The sequence below is a fragment of the Frankliniella occidentalis genome, unplaced genomic scaffold (genome assembly GCF_000697945.3).
Source record: "Frankliniella occidentalis isolate FOCC.00 unplaced genomic scaffold, Focc_3.1 Scaffold19, whole genome shotgun sequence".
Classification (NCBI taxonomy): Eukaryota; Metazoa; Arthropoda; class Insecta; order Thysanoptera; family Thripidae; genus Frankliniella; species Frankliniella occidentalis.
The window spans coordinates 991,192-1,001,201 of record NW_026267149.1 but is presented as its reverse complement, the minus strand read 5'-3'; the positions used below and the strand labels follow the sequence as shown (position 1 = coordinate 1,001,201).

At 40.0% G+C, this 10,010-nt stretch overlaps 3 protein-coding genes across 32 annotated transcripts in view; 2 read left to right on the top strand and 1 right to left on the bottom strand.

Moving 5' to 3' along the window:
• Positions 1-2,630, top strand: part of LOC113206569 (dystonin) — a 192,514-nt gene extending 189,884 nt beyond the window's left edge. For 24 of the 30 annotated variants that reach the window (XM_052264493.1, XM_052264492.1, XM_052264480.1 and 21 more), the window contains 3 exons: positions 165-254; positions 582-662; positions 877-2,630. In XM_052264493.1, the coding sequence (XP_052120453.1) occupies positions 165-254; positions 582-662; positions 877-1,003 (298 nt within the window). In that variant the 3' untranslated portion in view covers positions 1,004-2,630. The remainder of the gene's footprint in view (positions 1-164; positions 255-581; positions 663-876) is intronic. The other 6 variants (XM_052264503.1, XM_052264498.1, XM_052264497.1 and 3 more) reach the window with 2 other exon arrangements.
• Positions 2,631-2,838: 208 nt separating this feature from the next.
• LOC113206560 (GTP:AMP phosphotransferase AK3, mitochondrial) lies at positions 2,839-5,078 on the top strand. The gene is made up of 4 exons (XM_026422687.2): positions 2,839-3,331; positions 3,625-3,744; positions 3,831-4,003; positions 4,090-5,078. The coding sequence occupies exons 1-4, from the start codon at positions 3,184-3,186 to the stop codon at positions 4,315-4,317; spliced, it is 669 nt and encodes a 222-aa protein (XP_026278472.1). The 5' UTR covers positions 2,839-3,183; the 3' UTR covers positions 4,318-5,078.
• Positions 5,079-5,426: 348 nt separating this feature from the next.
• LOC113206561 (glycogen phosphorylase) overlaps positions 5,427-10,010 on the bottom strand; it is an 8,970-nt gene continuing 4,386 nt past the window's right edge. Inside the window, exons 2-14 of the mRNA XM_026422688.2 lie at positions 9,247-9,348; positions 8,849-9,163; positions 8,624-8,735; positions 8,402-8,547; positions 8,003-8,323; positions 7,772-7,935; positions 7,585-7,699; positions 7,334-7,516; positions 7,132-7,257; positions 6,840-7,061; positions 6,499-6,761; positions 6,362-6,428; positions 5,427-6,279 (exon numbers count right to left, since the gene is read on the bottom strand). Of these exons, the coding sequence (XP_026278473.1) occupies positions 6,115-6,279; positions 6,362-6,428; positions 6,499-6,761; positions 6,840-7,061; positions 7,132-7,257; positions 7,334-7,516; positions 7,585-7,699; positions 7,772-7,935; positions 8,003-8,323; positions 8,402-8,547; positions 8,624-8,735; positions 8,849-9,163; positions 9,247-9,348 (2,301 nt within the window). The 3' untranslated portion in view covers positions 5,427-6,114. The remainder of the gene's footprint in view (positions 6,280-6,361; positions 6,429-6,498; positions 6,762-6,839; positions 7,062-7,131; positions 7,258-7,333; positions 7,517-7,584; positions 7,700-7,771; positions 7,936-8,002; positions 8,324-8,401; positions 8,548-8,623; positions 8,736-8,848; positions 9,164-9,246; positions 9,349-10,010) is intronic.

The window sequence follows — 10,010 nt, the reverse complement described above, 5'->3', positions numbered from 1 at the left end:
GACCCCTGCTTTGCACAGTCTTCCTCGTAACTTGAACTTATACTCTGTGTTTCCATCAAACACAGTGACGTAGATGGATTTAAAAAAATTATCTTACTTTCTCTATGAAATCTTTCAAAGCATGTGGTATTGATTTAAGTCTTTGGTGTTTGTCGTAAATGCAGCACCTCGAAGATTCCAATCTATGTTGGATCGTCTTTAGATACTCAGGAGGAACATCTTCCAGCCTCATCTTTCTCTTGTCCAACTTCAGGGTAAAGGAAACAAGCTTAGTGTGTTCTATCTGTTTTTTCCCAAAATGTTTTTGAAAGCTTTAATTGAGTGTGTTGAAGTATGAGGGAAATTTGCATGGGCTTAAGAGATCTGCTTTTCACCTTTTATAAATTTTAATTTAAACAGACCTATTGGGAAACAAATTAAAGGATTTTGAAAAAATTGTGATTTTGCTGTGTTTGGGTTCTTAGTTTACATGTTGCATGCTAAAATAGGTGCTTTCCTTTTCATTAAAATGCCTGTTTGACATTCCTTTGGGTTTTATGTCGTCTTCTGTGTGGTGATGGGCTTGTTCTGTACGCATGCAGCCGGAGTTCCGGTCGGAGTTCAGTCCGAACAAATTCGTCTTCTAACATACCTGTTCTTGTGAAGGCATATTACTATTACAGGTAAAAGTCGACAGGTCAAATTAAGGTTTATGTCAATACTATAAGTATTACGCTTTAATTTTACCCTTTTATTTGGGGGTCATTTTCTACTTTTGACCACCTGCTTCTGTCTTAGTTTTATGTGGTGAATTTGTGTTTATGGGTGTCGTTAATGGGGAGTATCCTTTCAATCGTTTTTCTATTTGAATTCTAATACCATTTGTTTCGTTTTCAGGGCTAGAACTCCATCAGGCTCAAGCACTCCAGCCCCACCAGGTTTGGGTACGAAGCTGACTCGTAGGACATCTGGTGCTTCAGATACTTCAACTGGAGCAGCAAGAAAAGCACCTTTTCACCTGTAAAAAATGAGGTCTTGCTCAATCTAAATTCGGATGTCAATCAGCAAGACTGAGTAAAAAATATTGCCAGCAAGGATGAAAATGTGAAGCATATTATTGCTACTTATCCTTAAGCCTTGAAGTAACAGAGGCTTCTTGTTATTGAATCTTTCAATAAAATTGTTATTAAATTCTTGATTTGTAAATATTTAGTGTTTTAGAACACTTCTTCTTTTTTCTAATGTCACAGAGGGACCATGATTAATTACTTAAAACAGTATTTGGCTGTAATGACGGCTGTGTTGCTTATTTTCTTTCTCTTTTTGTTGTTTTGCTGTCAATACCAAACTTTGTCTTGCTTTTCTTGTATGTTGTATCTCATTTTTATGGATTTCCATTTATCAGACATACCTGTGGTTATGTTCTGTAAAGATTCTGTTTTGTACCCTAATAGTGATGGCATCTGAAAGATGCATTTATGAAATCACTGCTTTAAAATTTTTCTGTTACTGATATATGCGTTATAGCATGTCGCTAATTTAGTCTTTTTGATTTTGGTGCTTTTACTGAGCTAAACACTCAGTAAGTAAGCTGTTGATGTGACATCATCAGTACCATTTGTTATTATTTATAAAAAATGACATTTAAATGAAAATAATGTAATTAACTAAATCATATTATATAACAGGAGTAACAAGAGCTGTGCTCTGCAACTGACTCATTAGCGTATACCACTAATTTTAATTGTTGGGAAATATCTCTTCCTTCTCTTTTTATCTGTCCTCACACTTGGCTCTTATGTTTGAAGATCATTTTGTGAGATAATGGTGCCATCTCGTTGGATATAGTAGAAAGGAAGAGAAGCCATGTTACTATGGTGGATGTGGATAGGCAGTAAACTTCTATCACATGTGATTGTTTCAATTCTATGTCCCAAAACAATATATACCCGTCTTTGAACAAGAGTATATGTCTCATGGTAATTAGCTTTAAGGCGTTATGATAATATTTTACATCAAATTGTCCCATAATGATTGGTAGTCACTTCCTTACATTATCTGAATACTCCTACTTAAATTATTGATTGTTTTTGTTATTAACCTTGTATTAATGTTTCATAAATCAAAGAAGAACTGAGTCAATTGATTGATAAGCCATATTGTTGTAAATATTTTATGTCTTCAATTATGAGGGAAAGAAAACGTCCAAAAAGGGTGTTTATTTTCTGTATGAAAGGTACCAAGTGTATCGATACAGTTTTGTAAAGAAAAAAGGAAAGAAATTATTAGTATGTCTTGTAAATACAAGATAGATTACTTTGTGCAAATCTAGAATTTTTGTAAAATGTATTTTAATTTTTTTATGGTTTTGATGTTCTTGTACTATATTGTGTTATGATAGGATGCTGCTTGCATATATTTTTGAAATTGAAAAGAGATTTGTTTGGCTTTTATGTCTGTCAGTCATTGTACATTTTTCTAAAATACTTTTGTATGAAATTAGGTTTAGAACCACATGAAGTGCGTTTATAGAAGTATTAAATGCATGCTCCTATTCATTGTAATTAATATAGAAAATGAAATTTTATGTTATTTAATTGTGCTGTGTAAGTCTAGTTAACAAATTTGCTTATTAAATCATCTCACCATTATTCATGATTATTTTTCTGATGACGTTTTCCTAACTCCTGAGTCAATCAGCTGCAGTTCAACTTATTCCTCAGAACTCCATCCACAAGAAGGTGGTGATCCAAGAGAGGGGTGATCCCTTGGGTGATTCCCTTCCGCAAACAATCTCACGCTCGCGGTCGCGGTGCGCTCGGGCTCGGGACTCGGGACTTGACTCGGGGACCTACTCGGGACAGACGGGCGAAATCTCTTTCACGATCACGAGGCGTAGCTGTCAGTATCGTCGTCTGCTAGCGGAACGACTAACGTCCACTTAAGTTCTCTGACTTTCTTTGTTAAACAGAGACACAAGTTGAATCATACTTTGACCGCTTTACTTGCACGTGACTGCGCGGAAACCAAGTTCAAAGGCCGAAGTTTCATTTTCTGGGCCTAAACACATCCTCCACCGGTCGGCTGTCTGTGTCTATCGGTGCCGTCGGCTGCTACGCCAGAGTTTGAAGTTCAAGCTTTATGCACTTTGGCAGCTATTTATGTTAAAACAGAAATATCACCTGATCAGGAAAAACAGAAACCATGGCTATTGGAAGACTCATCCGGGCTGTTATTTTAGGAGCACCTGCCTCTGGGAAAGGCACTATATCAGACAAGATAACCAAGCGTTTTGCAATGGAGCATATATCCAGTGGGGATCTATTGAGGTGGAATATCCAGAATAAAACTGGTGAGTTAATACCGAGTGTTTACCTATAATTTTCTGTATCAGATAGTTTTCTAATGCCTTTTGCGCGTTAAATGCCCTAGCATGGAACATTTACAAGGTTATGGGCGTCCTCCCTTAAAACATTTTAGATATTTTACCTGCGGAACCTTTTTTTGAAAAGAGATTAAACAACATGTGTTTATAACAGCATTGTTTTTAAGTTGTTGCATTTTCTCCCTTGAAAATAAATTATGAGCAACATTTGTTCCTCTATTCAGCAATGTAATGTTTTTTTTCCTGTTCTTAATTTGTAGAATACGGACAACAAGTCAAGTCTTACATGGACAAGGGTGAGCTCGTTCCAGATGAAGTAGTTACCAACCTTGTATTCAGTGAGTTAGAGAAGATAAAAGAAAACAGTTGGCTGCTGGATGGTAAATTCATATGGACCAAGGCACATTTTTGGAAGTGGTGCTTCTCTTATCTTAATTTGATAACTGCATTGTTCCCTGTATTTCAGGCTTTCCTCGGACAGAGAAGCAAGCGATGGATTTGATGGGATCTTATCCTGTTGATCTAGCCATCAATATTGTTGTACCATTTGAAGTTATTGTGGAAAGAGTCCAAGGACGTTGGGTTCACTTACCTAGTGGTAGAGTATACAACACAGGTTTCAAGCCTCCTAAGAATGAGGTACATTCTTATAATCAACCCTTGTCCCATTCATTGATTGAACAAATCAAGGTGTGCCATATTTTAAACAATTTCCTTGTTCTCAGGGTATTGATGATATTACTGGAGAGCCGCTCGTGCAAAGAGAGGATGATAAGCCAGAAGCTGTATTGAAGCGGCTAGATATTTACAAGAAAACTGTAGAACCACTTTGTGCTTATTACAGATCAAAAGGAATTCTGGTCGACTTTCCTGGACGCACTTCAGAGCAAATTTGGCGTGCTCTTCAGAAGTACTTGGAATCCAGAATTGAACCAATACATTATGAAAAGTGACAAACTTTCCATGCAGTATTTACTCATGTGATAGGGCTGTTTATGATACAATAGATGCTTTTAATCGGCTGGGATAGGGGTAAGATGCAGAGGACAAAAGGTGTAAGAGCTGGTACTTTAACTTCCTTAGTTCTCTACATCCATGTTAGACTTATCCTTTATTTTTCTGTAGACCTTGGTTGAAAAGAAAAGAGGTATTGGTATTCTATGAAGTCGTCTTTGAATTTGAAGCAACATTTGTCTCTGATCGAACTGGAATAGAAACTTCGTTTTGGTTTAGAGGCCCTGTTGTTTTAAGATGAATAAGTTTTGCATGTAAGACTGTGATAAGAAAATTTGCAAAACAAACTAATGGAATTGCTTTGAAATGGTAATGGATGTCTTTCTTTAGGTTTTAGTAGTCTAGTCAATATGATCATTGTTTTATAAGGAGACTGGGAGTGTAAAGGTCTGATAGATCTTCTACACTCATTTATTAATAATTATTGGTACTTAAATTGTATTAACAAATAGGGAATACCATTGTAGCTATTACTACTTTTGTAAACATGCAGAAAGACGCACAAAATAGATCCACCGATAATGTAAAGCTGTCCGCATAACTTTTCTATAATATTGTAGAAAATGACATAAAGAAATTGAAATTAATTATATTTTTGTTTTTATGAAATTTTAACAAGGACAATTTTCCTACCTTTGTACCATTTGTAACACACTCCCCCATGTTGCAAGGAAAAAAAAGAAATCTGTGGCAATACTGATTCAGTGATATCTTTCTTACCTGTCTTGCTACTGGAAATATTTTCAGCTCAGCTTTTCCTGTCCTGAACAGGATGTAATTGGGATTTTCGGGATTAGAGGCAACTAGGAGCTCAAACATCACGTGCTTAACTACTTGGACGTGCCACATTCTCAAACTTTAAGGAAAATAAAATAGAATTGGAATGTTGGATTATTCTGTTTCCAATCGTGACTTGAGTTTAACAAGAATGCCAAAAAAGTGGAACTAACTGAACTTGGTTCAAAACAATGTTCATGAACCTTTTCTCATCAATGTTGAGCTTGAAAGTCTACTCATAGGATACTGAAGTAATGAAAAATATCAGAAGTTGAAATAAGAGTTGTTTATTTGTAAAGACTAGTAAAAACATGGCACAGAACCCATTAATGTTGGACTTTAAGGGCTTTTGAACAGACCATGCTTATAAAAAATAAACTTTAAATGGAAAACAATGCAGGACAACATGAACGGCAGTGCTCTTAATACTACATACATCTGTCTTGAAGCTCAAAAAAAGCAAGAGCTTTTATGAGGTATGAGCACTTGATTGCAGAATTAATTTAGATGATCACAATGTTAAATATGGCACAATTTAAAATATAAGTACGGACATTAAATAAATTAATGTGCGCTGGGCTCAGCTGCAATTATATTAAAGATCCAGTTAAAACATACAATGATGATTTAGGACATACACATATCTACAGCTGAAAATGCTAACAGAGCCTGTAACCTACTAATGACATTTGATTCAAGATAAAAAATTCATGCTCATCCAAACTTGATAAATATTAGCATCTAAAAATTGACAATGCAATGAACACATTGACTAAATAGATTTAAAAATTTTAACAATGCATAACAATTGAATTTAAAAAATAAGGTATAATCACATAGCACAGATTTGGCACTAAGTTTTCTAAGTATATGACTGGAAATTGCCTTAGTTCGAGAAAGGCTGCATTTCATGCTGTCATTGTGATTGAGTATTTTCAATAGGAACACTTGATGGCAGTCTATTTGCTCTCATCATCCTTGGGTTCATGAGGAGCAGGAAGCTTCTCCCAGGATGGTTCGCAACCCCAGATCTCTCGTGCATACTCAGCAATGGTTCTGTCACTTGAGAACTTGCCTGAAGACGCAATATTCATAATCGCCATCTCAGCCCATTTGTTCTGATTCTGTAAGGAATTGGAATGAGTGTTTAGAACAGAAGTATCATAAGAAAATGGAAGGATAGATAGATATCAGTTTGACCCTTACCTGATAGACTTCAGCTACCTTGTCCTGGCACTTGATGTATGCCTCATAATCGGCAAACAAGTAGAACCTGACATAAATTAGAAAGTATTACAAAAGTGACTTGGAGAAATGTTTAATTTCCTGAAAGAAATAAGTACCTGTCGTATTTCAGAAGGACGTCAGCAACATCACGGAAAGAGTCTGGATTACCAGGGGAGAAGAATCCATTTTGGATCTGATCGACACACTGTCTTAACTCAGGAATGCGATTGTAGTAATCATAAGCGTTGTATCCACGCTTCTGGAGTGCCTCAACTTCATCAACAGTCATACCAAAGATGAAGATATTGTCATTGCCCATCTCCTCTGCCATTTCAACATTGGCTCCATCTAAGGTACCGATTGTAAGGCCACCGTTCAACTAGCAAGCAAAGAGAGATTTCGTAAGGTAAAAGAATTGTCTGAAAATACAGCAAGCAAAAGTATGTTCAAAAATTACCATGAATTTCATGTTTCCAGTTCCAGAGGCTTCAGTACCAGCAGTAGAGATTTGTTCACTGAGATCAGCAGCTGGGATAATTCTCTCAGCCAATGTTACACGGTAATTTTCAAGGAAAATGACCTTCAGTTTATCACCAACAATAGGGTCATTGTTCACAACATTAGCAACAGCACAAATCAGGCGGATGATGCTCTTGGCCATGTAATAACCAGGGGCAGCCTAAAATCCAAAAATAAAGTTAGGCTTGGGAAATTCCAGGGTAAAAAATTACAGAACACAAAATTCTTACCTTGCCACCGATCATGATGGTGCGTGGCACAAACTTTGCTTGAGGATTCTGCTTGATACGATTGTACAGGGTGATAATGTGAAGGCAGTTTAATAGCTGGCGTTTGTACTCATGAATACGTTTGACCTGAAAAAAGTGAATAAAATTCGAGTGCAAAACTTCAAAATCCAGGAAATAAATACAAGACTTGTAAAATACATACCTGGATGTCGAAGATTGAGGAAACATTGATCTTAACTCCATAATCTTTCTCCAACAGTGAAGCAAGCCTAAGTTTGTTTTCTTGCTTGACTTTCATGACAGCTCTCTGGAAGTTAGGATCCTTGGCCAGAGGTTTGAGTTGAGCAAGCTGCTCCAAATGCACTGTCCATTCTTCCCCAATTTTCTACAGGAATAAAATTAATTTAGTTTTGGGTTTAGAAAAGGAGAGATTTCAGAATGTAGTTTGACTACCTCAGCAATGAGATCGGCAAGTCCAGGGTTGCAGAGCAACAGCCAACGGCGAGGAGTGATACCATTGGTCTTGTTCTGGAATTTCTCAGGGTTCATATCAGCAAAGTCCTTGAAGCTGGAAAATAAAATTTTATTTAAATTAGACTGTCATTGGAACTAAGGCACTTTTAATTGAATAGATACTTACACGCTCTTAACCAAGATATCAGAGTGGATGGCTGCAACACCATTGACTGCATGTGAACCAACAATAGAGAGGTGAGCCATATTGACCCTCTTCTCACCCTCTTCCTCAATCATTGACATACGGCGGACACGGTCCCAGTCACCAGGGTACTTCTTGCTAACAGTCTGGAAAGAGACAAATATAGTAGAAGAATTCTAGGAATACGCAAATCACAGGCAAGTGTGTACCCACCTCGAGCCACAGGAAGTTAATGTGGTAGATAATCTGCATGTGACGGGGCAAAATGCTCTCCAGCATAGAGCAAGGCCATCTTTCTAGGGCCTCAGGAAGAACTGTGTGGTTAGTGTAAGCGCAAGTGCGGACAGTGATGTCCCAAGCCTTCTCCCAGGAGAGTCCCTCAATATCCATGAGAATGCGCATCAGCTCTGGGATAGCCAGAGAAGGATGAGTGTCATTAAGCTGGATGGCCACTTTCTCAGGGAACATGTCAAAGTTGGTGCGAACAGCCTCCTTGCTGCCAAACTTCGATGACTTGAAACGACGGATGATGTCCTAAAGAAAAGTAGGAATGATTAGAGTTAGAGTACAATAAAACTCCAACAAGGTAGAAAAAAAAAAAAGATACCATACCTGCAGAGTGGCAGCACACATGAAGTACTCCTGCTTCAAACGCAACTCCTTGCCCTCAAAGAAGTTGTCATTGGGGTAAAGAACCCTGGAGATGTTCTCAGCCAAGTTGCGGTCCAATACAGCCTGGATGTAGTCACCATCGTTGACTAGAACAAAAAAAAAGTCAATTACTTGTACTCCTCACTGAAAGAAAACTAGTCATCTTCCAATAAGCCAACTTACAGAACTTAAGGTTGAAGTCGATAGGAGCCTTGGCAGACCAGAGTCGCAGGGTGTTGACAACGTTGTTACCGTATCCGGGAATTGGGTTGTCATAGGGCATGGCGAACACGACCTGCAACAGCGAGGCCCGGGGTGAGCGCCGTGCGGGTAGGCAACACGCGCACAGCCGTGCGCCGCGGACCAGATATTGCCTACGCTGCGGGCTGCAGGGGCTCCGACACTCACCTGGGTGTCCACCCACTTCTTGCCACGGGGGGTGTCCTCGACGCGGCCGTAGAAGTTCACGGGGAGCATGTACTCGGGGCGGGCCTTCTCCCAGGGGTTGCCGAACCTCAGCCAGTCGTCGGGCTCCTCGGTCTGTTCGCCGTTCTTGATCTTCTGGGCGAAAATACCGTACTCGTAACGGATACCGTAGCCGTAGGCGGCGAGGCCCAGCGTGGCCATGGAGTCCAGGAAGCACGCGGCGAGGCGACCGAGACCACCGTTACCCAGACCAGCGTCCTCCTCGAGGTCCTCCAGCTCCTCGATGTCCAGGCCCACCTGAGGAAAGGGTCGTGACATCAAGCATGTTGAGGACTTTATCCGGTACAATTATGCTTCAGACGACATGACGTTCACTTTACCTGGTACATTGCTTCATCGCAAGCACCCTGGATGCCCAGGTTGATCATGGTGTTCTGCAGAGAGCGACCCATATAGTACTCGAGGGACAGGTAGTACACGCGCTGAAACAAGCGACAAAAATTAACAGCTAAATCATATTTGGTGAACGGCATACAAAACCGAATGTCAAGGTTCATCCGATTAGCTCGGCAGCGCTTTCGACTTTCTGCTATACCTCGTGGTTTGTCACGCCGCTCACTTTTGTAGTTACACTATACCGAATGCATGCTTGCTGGCAAGTCGTTCGCCATCCGGCACCCAAGGGATCGCCCATAAAGTAGTCCGTTTTTCTCAGCTTAATTCGTCCAACTATCGGAACTCAGCGCCTGCGAGACTCGGAGTAGGCCACCCCGCAGTGCACACATGCGCTGCAGGCAAGATTTTGCCTACCCACCAGGCGCCATGAGAGCTTGCACAGGGTCAACTGGCAGGTTCGTCATGGCGAGTGACGGACTTTACTTCCAGGATAACCCGTTACGACCCCACGTGACTAGACAACCCGCCGCATGCCTGAAAGCGGCACAGTGTAACTACAGAAGTTCGCAGAGTTTATCAGCCACCTGGCACTACTGAGGCAAAAAGCGGTCCCTAAAAGTTGGTTGCACCAAATGGCGATTTGCACCGCGTGTCATCTGCGTGCGGGGAAGACCTTGACATGGCCACTCCTCCTCGCCCCCACAGGATCGCGAGATAAGGCTATTTCCACAGGATAGGCCGCGACGCC